We start from the raw sequence: 22,156 nt of genomic DNA on the forward strand, positions 1-22,156 counted from the left end.
GTCTCTCTCTCTCTCTTCCCCGTCTCTCTCTCGCTCAGTCTCTCTCTCCGTCTCTCTCTCTCTCCGTCTCTCTCTCTCTCCGTCTCTCTCCCCGTCTCTCTCTCTCTCCGTCTCTCTCCCTCTCTCTCTCTCCGCTCTCTCTCTCCGTCTCTCTCTCTCGCTCAGTCTCTCGCTCATCTCTCTCTCTCTCTCTCTCTTCCGTCTCTCTCTCTCTCCGTCTCTCTCTCTCTCCCCGTCTCTCTCTCTCTCCGTCTCTCTCCCTCTCTCTCTCTCCGTCTCTCTCTCTCTCCGTCTCTCTCTATCGCTCAGTCTCTCGCTCAGTCTCTCTCTCTCTCTCTCTCTCTCCGTCTCTCTCTCTCTCTCCGTCTCTCTCTCTCTCTCTCCGTCTCTCTCTCTCTCTCTCCGTCTCTCTCTCTCGCTCAGTCTCTCTCTCTCGCTCAGTCTCTCTCTCTCGCTCAGTCTCTCTCTCTCGCTCAGTCTCTCTCTCTCGCTCAGTCTCTCTCTCTCGCTCAGTCTCTCTCTCTCGCTCAGTCTCTCTCTCTCGCTCAGTCTCTCTCTCTCGCTCAGTCTCTCTCTCTCGCTCAGTCTCTCTCTCTCGCTCAGTCTCTCTCTCTCGCTCAGTCTCTCTCTCAGTCTCCCTCTCGCGCTCAGTCTCCCTCTCGCTCAGTCTCTCTCTCTCGCTAGTCTCTCTCTCGCTCAGTCTCCTCTCGCTCAGTCTCTCTCTCGCTCAGTCTCTCTCTCGCTCAGTCTCTCTCTCGCTCAGTCTCATCTCTCGCTCGTCTCTCTCATCGCTCAGTCTCTCTCTCGGCTCAGTCTCTCTCTCGCTCAGTCTCTCTCTCTCTCAGTCTCTCTCTCGCTCAGTCTCTATCTCTCTGTCTCTATCTCTCTCAGTCTCTCTCAGTCTCTCTCTCTCTCTCTCTCTCTCAGTTTCTCTCTCTCTGTTTCTCTCTCTCTCAGTTTCTCTCTCTCTCAGTTTCTCTCTCTCTCAGTTTCTCTCTCTCTCTTTCTACCCCTCTCTTTCTACCCCTCTCCCTCTGCATCACTCAGTCCTCATTTCGTATTGTCCTTTAAGGGGCTAGCTAGGGGACTGGGGATGCAGAGAGCTGGCTATGCTTGATTAAACATTCTGGAGAGAGGAAGCAAGTTAGAGAGTCAAGTCGCATTAGTGACCCTAAGTCTTTCAAAATAAGACAAATATATGAAAACCGGGCAACACAGAGCCAAGCGTGTAGGGCGTAGGGGGGGTGGGGGGGGGACCAGGAAGAGAGAGAGTGCGGCTCCAAAAAATATCTGATGTGATTGGCCAAAATACCAATTAGTGGGAAAAATATCAGAATTGGTCTGCCTGTGTAAGCACAGTCAGGCTCGCTTTCTCTCCCAGTCCCACTTCAATGTCTAGCCTTTTAAGAACACATCATGAACACACCCTAAACATCCCAGATTTGTGTAAGCCTGAGCAGTTACCCAGGGAGACATGGTGCCTGTGTGCGTCTGTGTTCTCTTAAGGATAACTCCCAAAAGCAAGAGTGTTTGTTGAACCTACACGCTCTCCCATTAAAATGAGTTTACTCATGGCAGAGCTCTTTGATCTTGACTAAGGTTCTGGGTTCTAAACCAGGGAGAGAGAGGAGGGGAACACACCGCCTGCCTGCCTGTCGTGACCAGATCAAACAGAGGGTTGGAGGAGGTCGCGGCGGGGCTCTCACTAAAAAAAAATACTTTCATCACAGAGGGTTTATTGGCGCACACACACACACACACACACACACACACACGATCTCCAAGGGAGGTACCGGTGCGCCTTACGATCTCTCGGAGGATAAAGTTTCAGAAAGTGTCTGGCTAGGTTCAAACGGTTGTCTAAATGTCAGCCCAAATCAAAAGGATGATTCTACCCAGAGTATACAGAAAATATTTACCAACCCAACTGGCATCAGATGATTCACAGCACTTTAACACTTCTAAGATGTTCCAGAATAATTTGTCAAGAGGTTTGTTTAGAGATGATATGATGAAACAGAGATAATGTAGCGTCACTAGCGTGCCAGGTAGCTCTGTGTATTCAGTACGGTGGAGCATCAGGCAGCTGTGTGTATTCAGTACGGTGGAGCATCAGGCAGCTGTGTGTATTCAGTACGGTGGAGCATCAGGCAGCTGTGTGTATTCAGTACGGTGGAGCATCAGGCAGCTGTGTGTATTCAGTACGGTGGAGCATCAGGCAGCTATGTGTATTCAGTACGGTGGAGCATCAGGTAGCTCTGTGTATTCAGTACGGTGGAGCATCAGGCAGCTGTGTGTATTCAGTACGGTGGAGCATCAGGTAGCTCTGTGTATTCAGTACGGTGGAGCATCAGGCAGCTGTGTGTATTCAGTACGGTGGAGCATCAGGCAGCTATGTGTATTCAGTACGGTGGAGCATCAGGTAGCTCTGTGTATTCAGTACGGTGGAGCATCAGGCAGCTGTGTGTATTCAGTACGGTGGAGCATCAGGTAGCTATGTGTATTCAGTACGGTGGAGCATCAGGCAGCTGTGTGTATTCAGTACGGTGGAGCATCAGACAGCTGTGTGTATTCAGTACGGTGGAGCATCAGGCAGCTGTGTGTATTCAGTACGGTGGAGCATCAGGCAGCTATGTGTATTCAGTACGGTGGAGCATCAGGCAGCTATGTGTATTCAGTACGGTGGAGCATCAGGTAGCTGTGTGTATTCAGTATGGTGGAGCATCACACATTCACTATCCCATATCCCCATGGGAGTCTAGTTCCACTCAGTCAGTACCGCTTCAGTCTTCAAGAGAAAGGCAGAGGAAACAGCCAGCCACCCAGTCTCTCTCTCCTCAGTTTTTAAGTAGCAATAAGGCAACTCAGCGTTGCGTTGTGCGTAAGAACAGCCCTTAGCCGCGGTGTATTGGCCATATACCACATCCCCTTGGGCCTTATTGCTTAAATACATCACACACCGACATGAATTAAAGCATGAACAGCTAACTATAGTGGTGACTCTTCCTTTTTGTCCAGCACCCTCCCCCCGTTTTTTAATGTGTAAAACACTTCATCAGCAGGACTCACCTTAGTGGACGCTATGCTCTGAGGTGACCCGTCCTGAGAATGACCAGGGGGCCTGTCTTTGTCTGGAGAGGGAGAGAGAAAGAATACAACAGAGTCTGAGGGATGGAGAAGGAGGGATTCATTCAGAACAACACCCCGAGACAGTACAATGAAAAAGACCACTCAGTGTGATCTTATTGGGGGTAATAAAGGTGTCTGACATGTTCTGACCCCGCCAGGTAGGTTCCTGTGGAGGGGGGGGGATACACCACACCGCCAGACAGTCTCCATCCACCATTGTATTGGATCTTTGTCCAGCTCCTGTTATTATTTGGGATGTGTTTAAACCTCTGTAGTCCTCTCCAGCCAGGCGTGTCCCCTCCTATCCCCTCTGCACTGATCAGATCCTGTGGATGGTTGTATAATAAGCCTGTATTAGGAGACACCCTGCAGGCTAGTCAGACTGAATTGCATGTCCTCATTCGTCTGTTGGCACTCTCCTCTTTCCGTCTCTCGCTCTCTCTGACCTGTGTTGCCAGAGGCTTGATGCCCAAGCAGCATCGATGCCCAGTGGGCACCACCGCAGGCGCCATGGTCAATTACCCATTAGGTCCACGTCTGTGTTCTTCAAACACCATGCTCAGACACTCCCAGGAGAAATTCAAATGAGGTGCTGGTTCCATGTTTAATTAAGAGGGCTCCTTCTCCCTGCACCACATACCATTATTCAGATAGACTGCTGAACTCAACTCTGATGGACGATACGTCCTGAATGACATCTCTAGTGGAGAGATGTGTGACTGTGTCAAATCCCTTGGCCGACTTTGTGGGATGAACAGAATTCATTTCCATGTTATCAAAAACACTCCATAACTGAATGTGAAAGTGGGATTGAGAAAGACCAGAGAGAGAGAACCTGTGGGTGGAGGATATTAGTTTGGTCTTGCCCCTGGAAAAGGGTTGACGGAGCCAACATGGTGGCCAGTAACATCCATCTCCCACACTAACATGTCGACCCACACAGCAGTTATATCCATTAGAGAGAGTAGACACCCTACTCCTTCCTCCATGTCTCTACACACACAAGCTGACAGAGTTTTATGATCCATAACAAAGTGGCAGAGAGAGCGTGAAGACGGCAGGCCAGCCGACCAATTAGCAACGCTCTCTCTCAGGTTACCTCAGCTGAAACAGACCCAGCAGTATAAAGACCTTCACGGAAACCTCTCTATCAGGTTACCTCAGCTGAAACAGACCCAGCAGTATAAAGACCTTCACGGAAACCTCTCCCTCAGGTTACCTCAGCTGAAACAGACCCAGCAGTATAAAGACCTTCACGGAAAACTCTCTCTCAGGTTACCTCAGCTGAAACAGACCCAGCAGTATAAAGACCTTCACGGAAACCTCTCCCTCAGGTTACCTCAGCTGAAACAGACCCAGCAGTATAAAGACCTTCACGGAAACCTCTCCCTCAGGTTACCTCTGCTGAAACAGACCCAGCAGTATAAAGACCTTCACGGAAACCTCTCCCTCAGGTTACCTCTGCTGAAACAGACCCAGCAGTATAAAGACCTTCACAGAAACCTCTCCCTCAGGTTACCTCAGCTGAAACAGACCCAGCAGGACAAAGACCTTCACAGAAACCTCTCCCTCAGGTTACCTCAGCTGAAAGAGACCCAGCAGGACAAAGACCTTCACAGAAAACTTCAAACCTAGATCTCTTTTATTATGGGCGGAGCGGGATGTAGGGTGGGAACGTTGGTTCACGGTTAAACCTCATTCTATATCTCAATTCAACGTTGAGGTTCAACCTTTTGGGAGCTGGTGTTTGACCACAGAGCTAAAGAGCCATTTCTCCATACTTCGTCCTTGGTTAGATCGATAGTGTGTCATTAAAAACACAGTAATTCAGCATTGAGTCGGCAGACACATTTCTGTTCATGATATTAGCTACAGTAACGGTTTATTCTCTACACTAAAACACACACTATAGTCTCTAGAACCCATCCTAGTTTCCTCTGATCCCTGTACTCACCAGACATCCCGCTCTGACAAAACTCCTCACACCCTGAGACCATGAGGAAGAGAACATGGACGTCAGTAAGACTATAATCACACAGGCCGCCAGCCGGCTGGGAACGGCTCCTGTCGACTAATGAGCTACTATAGACGATCATTATGGCTGTTAGAACCAATACACGGATGAGGAGGAGCAGAATCAACATGCTCAGCTTTCTTTCAGCGGAAGAGACAATCACACCTATGACTGATTCACACTATAGGGGCGACCCAAACTGGACGCTGCTGGCTCCAGAATGTCCTTTCCAGCTCGGTTCCAGAGACTAATGTGGATGTGAAACTGAGCCGTCCCAGTTGGACCCTAGATTGTGAATCAGGTAGCACCGTATGGAGTGTAAAGAGAGTTAGTCGTCCATGCTCCACACTGCATGCTACTATGGAGTAGTGGACTCCTGAAGCTGGGCCTGTAACACAGCAAAGGGCACCACTGACCCATGGGTACTTGTCCACGGGCCTATTTGGGGAACAGACACCCACCCCAGGGCTGCTCAGCCACAAGGGTACCAGAGAGCGCTTCAGGATAGTCCACACCTAAAAGCACGCCATGACATCATCAGATGGGGGCGACAAGATTAAACTACAGAGGCTGAGGATTCCCCCCTGGTTCCAATAATGTAGTGGGGTCAAAATGTCAATTCACAGGGCTATCATCTGTCTATTGGACAAGTTCAGCTGGAATCCCAGCTCTTCATAAGCTGCTGAACTAAATGCAACCCAAGAGGAACATGATTGGTAGGGAGTGAGTGGTGGGGGAGGTACTTACTTTTCTGCTGGGCGGGGTGGGGGAGACCCTTGGCTCTGTCAGGAGAGTAGCTCTTGCTACTGACGGTGGAGCCGGACCGGCTGTGGGGGGAGGGGGGGGACGTCTGCTCTCAGGGGAGGCAAGGGGCCTTTCCTTCTGTGGGTGTGAGAGACAAGGGGGATTTTAGTCACCTGTAGATGCTCTTAGAGTGACATATATTCGTACATTCAACTAAAGATGGTAAAGGGTCAAATAACAGAAGACAAGATAGAAGATACACAGAGAGAGAGAGAGAGAGATCAGCATCTTCACATATCTAGAGTCTGAGCGGTACCGATGCATGAAGTCTGACTCCAACAGGCTCCAGAACAGCTTCAATCCCCATGCCATGACTGATACATAGCTAACTAAATGTCTACACAGACTGAGTTGACCCTTGTATTTTATTCTTATTTTTGTCTCTATACACCCAGTGCCCTACACACACACCCAGTGCCCTACACACACACCCAGTGCCCTACACACACACCCAGTGCCCTACACACACACCCAGTGCCCTACACACACACACCCAGTGCCCTACACACACACCCAGTGCCCTACACACACACCCAGTGCCCTACACACACACCCAGTGCCCTACACACACACCCAGTGCCCTACACACACACCCAGTGCCCTACACACACACCCAGTGCCCTACACACACACCCAGTGCCCTACACACACTGACACACCAACACTCTCCCAGGGTCCTACACACAGACACACTCCCAGGGCCCGACACACAGACACACTCCCAGGGCCCTACACACAGACACACTCACAGGGCCCGACACACAGACACACTCACAGGGCCCGACACACAGACACACTCACAGGGCCCGACACACAGACACACTCACAGGGCCCGACACACAGACACACTCACAGGGCCCGACACACTGACACACTCACAGGGCCCGACACACTCACAGGGCCCGACACACTCACAGGGCCCGACACACTCACAGGGCCCGACACACTCACAGGGCCCGACACACTCACAGGGCCCGACACACTCACAGGGCCCGACACACTCACAGGGCCCGACACACTCACAGGGCCCGACACACTCACAGGGCCCGACACACTCACAGGGCCCGACACACTCACAGGGCCCGACACACTCACAGGGCCCGACACACTCACAGGGCCCGACACACTCACAGGGCCCAGACAGATACATACCCTCTGTCTAGTTAGTAATGGATAGTAGTAGTACCAGACAGATACATACCCTCTGTCTAGTTAGTAATGGATAGTAGTAGTACCAGACAGATACATACCCTCTGTCTAGTTAGTAATGGATAGTAGTAGTACCAGACAGATACATACCTTCTGTCTAGTTAGTAATGGATAGTAGTAGTACCAGACAGATACATACCCTCTGTCCAGGTTTAGGATGGCCTGCATCAGGGTGTCATCACCCCCCTCTGGGACCACAGCAGACAGGGAGCGGGGTGCAGGGTACATCCCCTGAGCCCTGACGCTGGGGGGAGGGGGTGCTGCACGGCCACTGCTTCTGGGTGGAAAGACAAATCACACATCAAGGACCACATCTCATCAGCAGACTGAACACATCAGCTTTAATACTGGAGGTACTTGGCCATTAAAGGACTAAGGTAAACTAACTAACTGAGGTTAAAAAACAGTACATCAGTGGAAGCAGTGGACTATATCTTAACCAAAGGTCACCATCACTTTGCATACAGGTATATAAAAAGGTAGGAGGGGAATGTCTTGGAGTCTTGGTCACTAGTCTACATCTGCTGTTCCTCAAAGCTTTCCGTCTGAACTGTGTCAGAGCGATTAGGCCTGACTTTAGAGGGACTGCTCAGCAAGACTGCTCAACAAGACTGCTCAACCAGACCGCTCAACAAGACTGCTCAACAAGACTGCTCAACAAGACCGCTCAACAAGACTGCTCAACCAGACCGCTCAACAAGACCGCTCAACAAGACAGCTCCAACTGTCATTTGACGGCGGTCACTGAGCACTAAGTATCCAGGAGTCCGACTCCACTCAGAGAAACCATTAACCTCCTCTGTTGATCTCCACCTTCTGCTACATCTGGGTTAAGGGGGCCGTCCCTGGACACAAGACACTCCTGTCAAGATGTTGAAGGGTTTATTTAGATAACTCCTCCCCTGGTCACGGTGGATCAGCACTGGAGCCTGTCGTGCTGCCAGGACAGACACGGACAGGAGGGGTGACCCCGTGGTCTCAGGGGTGAAGGTCGGAGACCGGTGAGACAGGCTCCTAGACAGAGGAGCACCGGGCCGAGGTAGATGGTGTACAGATGAGGTACCGTAGAGAGAGGACATACCACCACAGCAACAGAACACCACCCTGGTCACAATCTGAGCACCAAACATGAAGAATCTGCACATTTCCTCTCATGTCTGACATTGTAAAATGAGGAAAAAATACTGCTACAGAATAGGACTGAAAGTCCACAAGAACATCACATCATGAATCAATGCTTCTTCCAAAATGAATTGGGACAGAAACCTAACCAACTACATATTTATCTAAATATCTTCAGGCTAAATGGTATTTCTAAGCGGTTTTAATGACTCTGTTAAAACTCTACCGTTGCTCTCTGTGCAAAGGCTAAGCCCTAGTAGTTTTATCTTCCTAAACACACATCTGTGTTAGCAGCAGTAAAACCAGGAACATTAGTTTACCCTCCAGCCCTCTCTCTCCTCTCCTGTTGAGACTGTTGATCCTCTCTGGTTTGTTGCCCTCGCTGATGATGTGCCTCCTATACGACAGGCAGTAGAATGACCCAGCCAGGCAGGCAGGCAGGCCAAGGGGCAGGAGGGGGTATAAACAAATGAAAGGCACCTGGTCTCAGCGACCCCAGCCTGAACCTCATCTCCCCCCGTCCTCCAACCAACCAACCAGCAGCTTGGAGTGACCGACCTCACAAAACTTTAATGACCCAGGGGATGCATCCCAAATGGCCCCCTATCCCCTACATACGACACTGTGGGCTCTGGTTAAAAGGGGTGCACTACACAGGGGAATGGGTACCGTTTGGAACGCAGCCAGGGTGTTGTTTGAAGGGTACCTGACCTCGTCTGACCCCATCTGTGCTCAAAGGAAACGGCCACGTCTTTACTGCCGATATTACCCCTAAATATTAGCCTGCTACTTTCCCCTCCCCCTTCTGAACTGGAACTGTGCCCCCTGGCTGTTTAACACTGGGCTCTAACTGACCCACGGGGTGAAATGAAAAGCCTAGGTGTTGAATTAGAGACGGTTGTTCAAGCAGAACATATTTTGTTATATTGCTGCTGATTAAGTAAGGCGGTTGCACTCACACCCAAACCTGTGGTTACTGTATTCTATATATATTGCTGTTGATTAAGTAAGGCGGTTGCTCTCACACCCAAACCTGTGGTTACTGTATTCTATATATATTGCTGTTGATTAAGTAAGGCGGTTGCTCTCACACCCAAACCTGTGGTTACTGTATTCTATATATATTGCTGTTGATTAAGTAAGGCGGTTGCTCTCACACCCAAACCTGTGGTTACTGTATTCTATATATATTGCTGTTGATTAAGTAAGGCGGTTGCTCTCACACCCAAACCTGTGGTTACTGTATTCTATATATATTGCTGTTGATTAAGTAAGGCGGTTGCTCTCACACCCAAACCTGTGGTTACTGTATTCTATATATATTGATGCTGTGTTGATTAAGGAAGGCGGTTGCTCTCACACCCAAACCTGTGGTTACTGTATTCTATATATATTGATGCTGTGTTGATTAAGGAAGGCGGTTGCTCTCACACCCAAACCTGTGGTTACTGTATTCTATATATATTGATGCTGTTTTGATTAAGGAAGGCGGTTGCTCTCACACCCAAACCTGTGGTTACTGTATTCTATATATATTGATGCTGTGTTGATTAAGTAAGGCGGTTGCTCTCACACCCAAACCTGTGGTTACTGTATTCTATATATATTGCTGTTGATTAAGTAAGGCGGTTGCTCTCACACCCAAACCTGTGGTTACTGTATTCTATATATATATTGCTGTTGATTAAGGAAGGCGGTTGCTCTCACACCCAAACCTGTGGTTACTGTATTCTATATATATATATATTGCAGTCTTTAAATCCTGTAGAATGCCTGAACGGACCCTCAAAATGACTACCTAAAATGTACATTATCAGTGATCACTAAAAGGAGAACTTTTAGTCCTGGCGATTATAGTTCAGGTCAAGAGTACAACTGTATGAGAAATACAGTTTGTACATCAGTCAACTTCAGGTTGAATCAGACTAAGTAATCTCTCAGTCTCTTCATGCATCCTTACCTTTACACCACCACGACAGGTAAATACGCCAAGACAAATAACAACGGCCAGAACTAACCTAACTAACCGGATTACAGGGGGCCTCGGGGCGTGTGACTATCATAACCTCTCAACATTAACTTGATTTATGGCAGTAATTACTTTCTCTATTATTTCACCTGAGGAACTGTAGAAGGTGAGAAGAAAGAACCTTGAACACCTGGCCCTTAAAATAACAGATGAGTTCTGCTGCTGCACGTACCTCTCCTGACCCCAGGACAGTCACAGAACCCTGCTCTGTCACACTCTGGCCATCACCTTACAACGTCGTAGTGTACGGACTGCCTTACACAGTTGTGACAAGACCTATGTCCTGTTATGACTCCTGTCATAGTGATGGTGCTGTCCGGAGGGTGACTCAGTAGACGCCATTGTTAACCCTGTACCTTCCTTCACCTCTATCATGTCAGGTTACACCAGACAGACAGATAGGGTTTTAAAGACTAGTATGCGACCTCGGGCTGCCACAAGGAATGGTACGCTCATCGCTGTGACGACCTGGGTTCAAATACCACTTTAAATCTTTTCAGTTTTTGCTCTAGTCTGCCTGGAGTGTCAGATGGGCGGGGTTTTCTGTTTTGGGACTATTTTATGGAGCCATTCAGCCAGGCAAAGCTCAATCAAGCCCAGATCAAATATTTGAAATGAATTCAAGTACCATTTGAACCCAGGTTTGGGGTGAAAGCAGAGCGGCAGCAGTCGACCCTGAGGTGTTTGTGTGTTTCTCTCCCAGTCCCAGGAGAGAGCTATGTGAGCAGAGAGGTGGACGGGGCCCGATGTAGCCCAGACCTGATGCGTATGTGATTATTCTCTGGTACCATGTAAACATTTCACACAGAATGAGACACACAGATATGCAAATCAGTAGAGACATGAGATGGGCTTCAGTCTACAGGGCTGATTGGGGAGGCTGTGTCAAAAAGACAGGTTGTCATGGTAAACAAGTGGTGCAACAATGCCATCTTCTGGTCACTTAGATAATGACATTGCATCATTTTTCTTGGGGGGGGGGGGGGGGGGGTTCAGGAGAGCTACTTGTAGTAGTGAAACAGAACAGTGATCAGTTTGGTTTAACAAGGTTAGACTGCTTGAACATTAAACTCCAATTCTCCTGAACATTAAACTCCAATTCTCCTGAACATTAAAATCCAATTCTCCTGAACATTAAAATCCAATTCTCCTGATGAAAGTTTCTAAATAAATATCCAGGAGTGTGTGAGAGAGTTGTGCCTACCTGAACTCCATCTGGCGTGTTGTATGGGGGTCCTCTCTAGGAGGTGGTCTAGAAGGGTAGGGGTACGGCTCCTCCGGCTAGAACAGACGCAGATAATTACTTTTATTGTTTCAGTACTGGACAACATATCTACAGGTGTCCCATCCTGAGAAACACTGTGATACTGCTGTTGATTAGACAGTACTGGAGAACATATCTACAGGTGTCCCATCCTGAGAAACACTGTGATACTGCTGTTGATTAGACAGTACTGGACAACATACAGTTGAAGTCAGAAGTTTAGCCAAATACATTGAAAACTCAGTTTTTCACAATTCCTGACATTTAATCAGAGTAAAAATTCCCCGTCTTTGGTCACTTAGGATCACCACTTTATTATAAGAATGTGAAATGTCAGAATAATAGTAGAGAAAATTATTTCTTTCAGATTTGATTTCTTTCATCACATTCCCAGTGGGTCAGAAGTTTACATACACTCAATTAGTATTTGGTAGCATTGCATTTAAATGGTTTAACTTGGGTCAAACGTTTTGGGTAGCCTTCCACAAGCTTCCCACAATGAATTTTGGCCAATTCCTCATGACAGAGCTGGTGTAACTGAGTCAGGTTTGTAGACCTCCTTGCTTGCACACACATTTTCAGTTCTGCCTACACATTTTCTATAGGATTGAGGTCAGTGCTTTGTGATGGCCACTCCAAAATACCTTGACTTTGTTGTCCTTAAGCCATTTTGCCACAACTTTGGAAGTATGCTTGGGGTCATTGTCCATTTGGAAGACCAATTTGCGACCATCAGTCAGGTTTAACTTCCTGACTGATGTCTTGAGATGTTGCTTCAATATATCCATATAATTTCCCTGCCTCATGATGCCATCTCTTTTGTGAAGTGGACCAGTCCCTCCTGCAGCAAAGCACCCCCACAACATGATGCTGCCACCCCCACAACATGATGCTGCCACCCCCGTTCTTCACAGTTGGGATGGTGTTCTTCAGCTTCCCCCCTTTTCCTCCAAACATAACGATGGTCATTATGGTCAAACAGTTCTAATTTTTGGTTCATCAGACCAAAGGACATTTCTCCAAAAAGTATGATCTTTGTCCCCATGTGCAGTTATAAACCGTAGTCTGGCTCTTTTAATGGTGGTTTTGGAGCAGTGGCTTCTTCCTTGCTGAGCAGCCTTTCAGGTTATGTTGATATAGGACTCGTTTTACTGTGGATATAGATACTTCTGAACCTGTTTCCTCCAGCATCTTCACAAGTTCCTTTGCTGTTGTTCTGGGATTTATTTGCACTTTTATCACCAAAGTACGTTCATCTCTAGGAGACAGAAAGCGTCTCCTTCCTGAGCGGTATGACGGCTACGTGGTCCCATGGTGTTTATACTTGTTCATCTGTACAAACAATAGTACACGTGGTACCTTCAGGCATTTGGAAATTGCTCCCAAGGATGAACAAGACTTGTGGAGGTCTCCAATTTTTTTTCTGAAGTCTTGGCTGATTTATTTTGATATTCCCATGATGTCAAGCAAAGAGGCACTGAGTTTGAAGGAAGGCCTTGAAATACATCCACAGGTTCACCTCCAATTGACTCAAATGATGTCAATTAGCCTATCAGAAGCCTCTAAAGCCATGACATCATTTTCTGGAATTTTCCAAGCTGTTTAAAGGCACAGTGAATTATCGGTCTGTAAACAATTGTTGGAAAAATTACTTGTGTCATTCAAAGTAGATGCCCTAACCGACTTGCCAAAACTATAGTTTGTTAACAAGAAATTTGTGGAGTGGTTGAAAAACAAGTTCTAATGCCTCCAACCAAAGTGGATGTAAACTTCTGACTTCAACTTTATCTACAGGTGTCCTATCCTGAGAAACACACAATAATGCTGCTGTTGATTAGACAGTATTTTCTAAAATATTATATTCCAACCCTCTGTATTTGTTATTTTATTAGGATCCCCATTAGCTGTTGCAAAAGCAGCAGCTACTCTTCCTGGGGCCCACAGCTACTCTTCCTGGGGCCCCACAGCTACTCTTCCTGGGGCCCCACAGCTACTCTTCCTGGGGCCCCACACATACTCTTCCTGGGGCCCCACAGCTACTCTTCCTGGGGCCCCACAGCTACTCTTCCTGGGGCCCCACAGCTACTCTTCCTGGGGCCCCACAGCTACTCTTCCTGGGGCCCCACAGCTACTCTTCCTGGGGCCCCACAGCTACTCTTCCTGGGGCCCCACAGCTACTCTTCCTGGGGCCCCACAGCTACTCTTCCTGGGGCCCCACAGCTACTCTTCCTGGGGCTCCACAGCTACTCTTCCTGGGGCCCACAGCTACTCTTCCTGGGGCCCACAGCTACTCTTCCTGGGGCCCACAGCTACTCTTCCTGGGGCCCACAGCTACTCTTCCTGGGGCCCACAGCTACTCTTCCTGGGGCCCACAGCTACTCTTCCTGGGGCCCACAGCTACTCTTCTTGGGGCCCACAGCTACTCTTCTTGGGGCCCACAGCTACTCTTCTTGGGGTCCATGCACCAATGAAAGTGATTGACAGAGCATCTTCTACTCAACATGTAATTCTTTATCTGAACACCAAGTGGCGTCAGAGGTTGAAATAAACTCCTCATACAGTTGGCGGTGTACATAATGGATTTCTAGCTGTACTATAATCATATACCCTATAACTTCAGCATTGACTGTACTATGAGCTAAATTCAGTACTTCAATCAAATGCATTTATACAGACGTTTTTACATCAGCAGATATCACAAAGTGCTTCTACAGAAACCCCCGCCTAAAACCCCAAAGAGCAAGCAATGAAGATGTAGAAGCACTTCCATTGTGGTGTTCACATTTTACTCTGTTTGAGAAATATTTCTTGCAGTTTCTCAATTCATACTAATGCAATCGATATGCAGGTTCTTCTACACCTGCACTGCTTGCTGTTTGGGGTTTTAGGCTGGGTTTCTGTACAGCACTTTGAGATATCAGCTGATGTAAGAAGGGCTTTATAAATACATTTGATATGAGGCACATTCTTTTGTGCTTGTAAACCCAGCATGTACAGTAGATCGATGGCCAAATATTATGCTTCCTTGGCATGAGGCTTAAATTGTGCGTATACAATAATGGTTTATTCATTGTCTGAGCCACTTACTCTCCGGGAAGGTGGGATACCTCTGCGCTCATTAGGAAAATGAAGGCTGTCGCCATGGTAGCCTCTTTGATCCTCGCCATGGTAACCTCGAGGGCCTCCATTTGGATAAAAGCGAGGCCCGTCGTACTCAAACCCTCGATTGTACTCCTCGTCTGGCCTTCCGAAACCAGCCGGCCTCCTCTCTACAGGCCCTGCTCCAGCTGATCTGGGATATGGGGCCTACAATTAATTACATTTCGATGGGAAAGAAGAGAAACAAGATTAGGGTTATGTCCTCTAGAAAGCGATTTACTATTTTTATTTCTAGATGAAAAGGTTTATTTTAGAAAAAATGATGTATTGTAATTCTCAGTGAATCATAGAATGTATGTAATTTTCAGGATGGAAACAAGGCACAGTTGTTCTGTGGAGCTCAGGAACACTCAACTCTTTTCTCTTATATCAAGAGGTTGACCGATTAATTAGGGACGATTTCAAGTTCTTATAACAATTGGTAATCTGCCTTTTTGGACGCCGATTATGGCCGATTATAATGTAATCCATGAGTAAACTGCATGGCAGGCTGACCACCTGTTACACGAGTGCAGCGTCAAAAGGACCTTGTGGCTGCAATGAGCCAAGGTAAGTTGCTGTCTAGCATTAAACTTATCTTATAAAAAACAATCAATCTTTACATAATCACTAGTTAACTACACATGGTTGATGATATTACTAGGTTAACCAGCATGTCATGTGTTGCATATAAATAATGTGGTGCCTGTTAATTTATCATCGAATCAGAGCCGACTTCAACTTTGCCAAACGGGTGATGATTTAACAAAAGCACATTCGCGAAAAAAGCACATTCGTTGAACAAATGTCCCTAACCATAAACATCAATGCCTTTCTTAAACTCAATACAGAGAAGTATATATTTTTTAAACCTGCATATTTAGTTAAAATAAATGTATGTTAGCAGGCAATATTAACTTGGGAAATTGTGTCACTTCTCTTGTTTTCAGTGTAAGCAGAGTCAGGGTATATGCAACAGTTTGGGCCGCCTGGCTCGTTTGCGAACTGTGTTTCTTCCGAACAAAAACTAATTAAATTTGCCAGAATTTTACATAATTACGACAGAACATTGAAGGTTGTGCAATGTAACAGCAATATTTAGACTTAGGGATGCCACCAGTGGGACTTCCAAATGGACGTAAATGGTTCCGTATTTCACGGAAAGAATAAACGTTTTGTTTTCTAAATGATTGTTTCTAGATTTGACCATATTATTGACCAAAGGCTCGTATTTCTGTGTGTTTATTCTAATTAAGTCTATGATTTGATATTTGATAGAGCAGTCTGACTGAGCGGAGGTAGGCAGCAGCAGGCTCGTAAGCATTCATTCAAACACATTCCTGCATTTGCGAGCAGCTGTTAACAATGCTTAAAGCACAGCGCTGTTTATGACTTCAAGCCTATCAACTCTCGAGATTAGGCTGGTAATACTAAAGTGCCTATAAGAACATGCAATAGTCAAAGGTATATGAAATACAAATGGTATAGAGAGAAGTAGTCATAATTCCTATAATAACTACAACCTAAAACGTCTCAACTGGGAATATTGAACCAACAGCTTTCATATGTTCTCATGTTCTGAGCAAGGAACTCAAACGTTAGCTTTTTTTACATGGCACATATTGCACTTTAACTTTCTTCTCCAACACTGTGTTTTTGCATTATTTAAACCAAATCGAACATGTTTCATTAGAGACTAAATAGATTTGATGCATTATATTAAGCTCAAACAAAAGGGTTCATTGTTCATTCAGTATTGTTGTAATTGGCAATATTACAAATACATATAAAAATCGGACGATAAATCGGTACCGGTATCGGTCCACCAATAAATCGGTACCGGTCCACCAATAAATCGGCATCGGTCCACCAATAAATCGGCATCGGTCCACCAATAAATCGGCATCGGTCCACCAATAAATCGGCACCGGTCCACCAATAAATCGGTATCGGTCCCGGTATCGGTCCACCGATAAATCGGTATCGGTCCACCGATAAATCGGTATCGGTCCACCGATAAATCGGTATCGGTCCACCGATAAATCGGTATCGGTCCACCGATAAATCGGTATCGGTCCACCGATAAATCGGTATCGGTCCACCGATAAATCGGTATCGGTCCACCGATAAATCGGTATCGGTCCACCGATAAATCGGTATCGGGCCACCGATAAATCGGTATCGGTCCACCAATAAATCGGTATCGGTCCACCAATAAATCGGTATCGGCGTTGAAAAATCAGAATGGTTGACCTCTAATATCAAGGCGGAGTTAAGTATTGATAACTAGTCGCATGATTTGCTAGCAACGCCATTGAGTCCCCATCAGTTGATACTTGAACAGATGTTCATTCTGAAAACGCTGGACAACTGCAGGTGCTGAAGTCCATACGGTTAATAACAGCTTTTATTTAATACAACCACCGACTTCTTCCTCATTTGTGTCGATCAACTTTTGCGCCAATTGAATCTCAGCTGATTAGTACGTCAAGGCCACTAGAACTAGAATTTCAGCACCTCACAGAAGGAACGGTAGGTGTTTTCAGAAATATTCACAAGTATCGAATGACGGCGAGACAATGTTGTTGCTAGCAGATCGTGCGACCAGTTATCAATTCTCACCTCCGCCTCTATACAAGAGAACGGAGTTGAGCGTTCCTCAGCTAAGTTCTGTTAAGTATTATAATGGAAAGTAAATTAGTACAATTATAAATATATAAACCAAACAACATTTTCCACAGGCAGAAACTCTCACCGGTCTGTCTGGTAGGAAGCGTTCATCGTAGACATCCCTCATGTTTCTGTCTCTCCTGTAAGCCACTGCAAAGTAGACAGCAGGGGAGGTTTAGGGTGGGTGTCATTTGTGGAACATTCCAACAGGAATTTGTTCCAAAAACATTGTAAAGTACAAGGATGCCAACAAACAACGTATACAAAGTATCATGATCAATTCACCTAGCTAACTAGCTGTCGAAAAAGCATCAACTCACCACGTAGCTTATTCTTAATGTTTGTCCATAGGCTACCAGAGTGAGGACAGACATTTTTCAGAACAAACGTGGTGAGTGAAAAACGTAATGAAATAGCCCACCCCCTACCCGGTATCTTATTCTGCCACTATACAACTTCGTATGCGTTATTTGTTGGCAACCTTGTTATTTACTAAGTTTTTGGAACAGATTCCTGTTGGAACGTTCCACAAATTATACCCACCCGGAGTTTTACACAGTTAATGACAATCAAAGTTGTGGTAGGTGTTCATGAATATGCCTACATGTGGACCTGGTGGAATTGTTTAGTATGCAGAACCTGAAACCTTTTTTGGGAGGAAAGCAAGATATTTTCCACTTACTTGTTTTGTCTGGACAAGTCTATGTAGTAGTATTGGGAGTTGGTAATGCCAATAGAAACAGTCAATACTAACTGGGGAAAAGAGAAGATGGTACGTATTAGTTTGACAATACTGCATGGTGTGCACATTAGCTATTAACAATGTAGGTTAGGAAATCCCAAGCATAGAGATATGTCAAATCAGTATGTGTGATAGTAAGGAAACTACTGTAGCTAATAGCTAGCTCTGATCCAGAAGTACTGGCAGGATGTTAGCGCGCGTTCCTCTGAGGCTCAGCCATAATCTTTGGTTCAGCGTTAGAAAACCGCACTAACTCCTAGCTAACTACTACTACTCTTCTTCTTTCAAGCAAACCTTCAACCACTGAGATTAGTGATATGAAAACACCTATTTCTACTGGCTTGCTAATTAGCTACCGTATTTAGCACATAACGTTGTTCTAATATATATTTCGCAGGTTGTGTAGATTTAACTGCTAGCTACGTATGCTTACGTTAGCTAGCTACATGCTCAAGCTAGTCCACAGTCCATGCTGAGTTAATTCGCTCAAAACGAAATCAGTATTTAGAACAAATACATATTTACTAACACAAACTTTTAGACACGCTATAAACAATACGCACGTTGGAGAAAATAAAGTAGTCTTCACAAAAGATATGAAAACAAGCTCATCATAGCCTACTTTTCACCTTCTTCCGGTTGGCGCATGTACACACTGAATTTGGATTGGATGGACAAAAAGTCTGTCACGTGATACGTCATATTCCTGTGACGACGAACAGTTCTCGTTTGTTTTTGGCAGCTAGATAGCAAACACATCTTACTGAGATTGGATAACTAATAAAAAGCAACATATTTACCAATGTTTTTGCCCACACTACTCAATAACTATAAGTCACCAATGTTGTCTCTTTAGGTAAGTGATTTATTCGATTCCTTGAATGTGTATTTCCAGGTAATATACATCGGATTCGATCTAGCATCACGGCTAGCTTGCATATCGCTCAATGACATAGATAACTAACTAGCTTCAATCTGAATATTCATCACCATGAATCTGTTTTCAGTGACTGTCTCACTCTGATGGTGAAGTCAAGATGAGTGGTGGTTTGGCTCCCAGTAGAAGCACAGTCTATGTGTCCAACCTGCCCTTCTCTCTAACCAACAGTGATCTACACAAGGTAAAACCATTTTTTTTACCTTTATTTAACTAGTCAGTTAAGAACAAATTCTTATTTTCAATGACAGCCTAGGAACAGTGGGTTAACTAATGCTAGGGGGCAGAACGACAGATTTTTACCTTGTCAGCTCGGGGATTCGAGCTTGCAACCTTTGGGTTACGGGTCCAACACTCTAACCACAAGGCTACCTGCTGTAATATCTTCATATATAGAGTAATGGAATAGAACTACTTAACCCCTCCCTACCACTATTTCACAAGTTCATGATCCTGCTGTTTATGCCATTTGGAAAAATGACCTCAAATAATGTCTTGGATTTTTTCATTTCAGCTTTTCAGCAAATATGGAAAAGTTGTGAAGTAAGTTACTGGTATCAAAATAAGGAGCTATACAAAGCTCAAATACAAACCAAAAAATGGTCACATGCTTCGTAACCTAACAGTGAACTTCCTAGTTACGGGTCTGTTTCCAATAATGCAGAGTTAAAGATAAAGATTTTTTTTAAATAGTGACACGATTAATAAATACACAGTGAATAACTAAACATCTATAGCAAAATCTACAGCTATGTTGGTATTGTGGTGATCAGAGAAGATAATGATGGTCTCATGCTTTCAGGGTGACAATAGTCAAAGATAAAGAAACACGCAAAAGTAAAGGTGTGGCTTTTGTGCTCTTCCTGGACAAAGAGTCTGCACAGAGCTGCTTTAGATCGCTCAACAATAAACAGGTGGGCATTTTTCCTCTCCCTGTTTTCATAAAAAGTTACATATCTGATGTGTTGTTTTTGTGTTAAAGTCCCCATCTTTTTCGCCCCGCAGTTGTTTGGAAGAACAGTGAAAGCGAGCATTGCAATCGACAACGGGCGAGCAACTGAATTTATCAGGAGGCGAAACTACACAGACAAGTCCAAATGTTATGAATGTGGGGTAAGTTGATACTCTCTACCTAGATAAGCCAGCTCCATTTCCCCCTTCATCCATCCGGAATGTGTCGCCGGATGTTAGTGCTATTTATACAACATTTCTGTCCTTTTCACGTCATAGGATACAGGGCACTTAAGCTATGCATGCCCAAAAAACTTGCTTGGTGAACGAGAACCCCCGAAGAAGAAAGAAAAGAAGAAGAAGAGAAAGGTTGAAGAGCCTGAGGAAGTGTAAGTATCTTATCAGGACATTGATGCCCCTCTCCCGTGTTTGCAAACGGCTATGATCGTGGTCAACAGCAGCGTTTCCTTGATATTAACAGTAACTGTTCTATTTCAGATGAACTTTAGTTCACAGATTCTTTGTTTGATTGTGATGTCATATTTGTCATTGTTTGATTGTGATGTCATATTTGTCATTGTTTGATTGTGGTGTCATATTTATCATTGTTTGATTGTGGTGTCATATTTGTCATTGTTTGATTGTGGTGTCATATTTGTCATTGTTTGATTGTGGTGTCATATTTGTCATTGTTTGATTGTGGTGTCATATTTGTCATTGTTTGATTGTGATGTCATATTTGTCATTGTTTGATTGTGGTGTCATATTTGTCATTGTTTGATTGTGATGTCATATTTGTCATTGTTTGATTGTGATGTCATATTTGTCATTGTTTGTGAAGTCCTCTGTGTGTTTTGTTTCTATGACTTTTCTACTTTTTTCCTCTGTCGTTTACAGAGAAGAGGAGGAAAGTGAGGAAGAGGGAGAGGACCCTGCTCTTGACAGCTTAAGTCAAGCCATAGCATTCCAGGTATGTGCACAAATGTACTTCAAGGGGGAAGTTAGTAGGCTATTGTATTACTTGAAACCCTCTATTTACTTGGTATTTGTCCTTATCTGACCCCTCTTTTAAAATCACACATGGGATCATGTGTTCCACAGCAAGCACGACTTGAGGAGGAGCAGCATAGGCGACAGCAGACGGCCTTTGTGGCTGAGGAGGCCGGTCAGGAGGCTTCCACATCAGACGACTCCAAGAAACCCAGGATCAAAAAGAGTGTCTACTTCAGTGACGAGGAAGAACTAAGCGACTGAGGGGATTTCACAGATATAATTCAGACTCTTGAGTAGCAAATATTTGAAAATGAACGGGGGACATTCTGTTTGTCAAGATCTGCAAGGGCATCATCGACCTGAGAACAGATGTTTGATGAAAAGGGTTACAGTGTACCATTGTTTAGTTGAAGTCCACAACTGTTTCTGTATCAGTATTTGTTCTGATCCTTAGTGTCCTTTTTATAATGAGGACTCAGCCACTGTTCTTCGCAGGCATTGGGACAATGTGAATGGAGATTAACTGTGTTTCTGCGCTTTTCTTTTCAACAGCTGTGTAAATACACCATAGTTGTTTTACTGTCTTTTTTCACCCTTCCTATGTATGTCAATATTAGGGGAAATAGAACTATTCTGTTTAAAGATAGCCTTCCCCATCTTTAGGTGAAAAAGGTATTGAAACATCAGTGAAAGAGTAGAACACCATAGATGGCATGTGGTCTTTCACAATAATGAACCACACTTTTGCTGATAAATAGGAATAAAGAACATTCAAGTCATGAGCATTCCTTCCTGTATTTCAATATCGATCACAGCTCCCCATCCACCAGCTGCTAACCAGAGGCAAGGTGTGTGTACTGTAGTGTTGCCCTAATGTGTCCACCGGGCTTCTCACCATATTCCATGTTCTCTAGCAAGGCAACATTCCTTCCTGTATTTCAATATTAATCTTCTGTTCTGTGGGGGCTACTCTTCCCCTCCAATAGCTGTTGACAGCACAGTAAGGTGGATGTTGTCCTGATGAGTGCAGTGTGCAACTCTCAAATACCACGTGTTCCCTATCAGAGAGCAAGAGCTCCATGTGATGGAGTGTCCTGACAGGAAGCCAGGCGGTACAGGCTGCAACTCTCAGCCCTGGCACATTCTGATTTATA

General features: G+C 45.3%; 2 protein-coding genes across 2 annotated transcripts in view; one reads left to right on the plus strand and one right to left on the minus strand.

Moving 5' to 3' along the window:
* pphln1 (periphilin 1) overlaps positions 1–18,777 on the minus strand; it is a 42,243-nt gene extending 23,466 nt beyond the window's left edge. The window contains 9 exon segments of the mRNA XM_031815560.1: positions 3,070–3,131; positions 5,891–5,988; positions 5,990–6,025; positions 7,296–7,433; positions 11,512–11,588; positions 14,659–14,877; positions 17,465–17,529; positions 18,062–18,132; positions 18,685–18,777. Of these exon segments, the coding sequence (XP_031671420.1) occupies positions 3,070–3,131; positions 5,891–5,988; positions 5,990–6,025; positions 7,296–7,433; positions 11,512–11,588; positions 14,659–14,877; positions 17,465–17,529; position 18,062 (696 nt within the window). The 5' untranslated portion in view covers positions 18,063–18,132; positions 18,685–18,777.
* On the plus strand, positions 18,330–21,784 carry LOC109882707 (zinc finger CCHC-type and RNA-binding motif-containing protein 1-like). Its single transcript, XM_031815559.1, has 8 exons — positions 18,330–18,977; positions 19,129–19,242; positions 19,573–19,601; positions 19,861–19,972; positions 20,064–20,171; positions 20,289–20,398; positions 20,907–20,979; positions 21,111–21,784. Exons 2-8 carry the CDS (start codon positions 19,159–19,161, stop codon positions 21,261–21,263), a joined length of 669 nt encoding a protein of 222 aa, XP_031671419.1. The 5' UTR covers positions 18,330–18,977; positions 19,129–19,158; the 3' UTR covers positions 21,264–21,784.
* The last annotated feature ends 372 nt before the right edge of the window (positions 21,785–22,156 follow it).

Source organism: Oncorhynchus kisutch, unplaced genomic scaffold, assembly GCF_002021735.2.
Source record: "Oncorhynchus kisutch isolate 150728-3 unplaced genomic scaffold, Okis_V2 Okis09a-Okis19a_hom, whole genome shotgun sequence".
Classification (NCBI taxonomy): domain Eukaryota; kingdom Metazoa; phylum Chordata; class Actinopteri; order Salmoniformes; family Salmonidae; genus Oncorhynchus; species Oncorhynchus kisutch.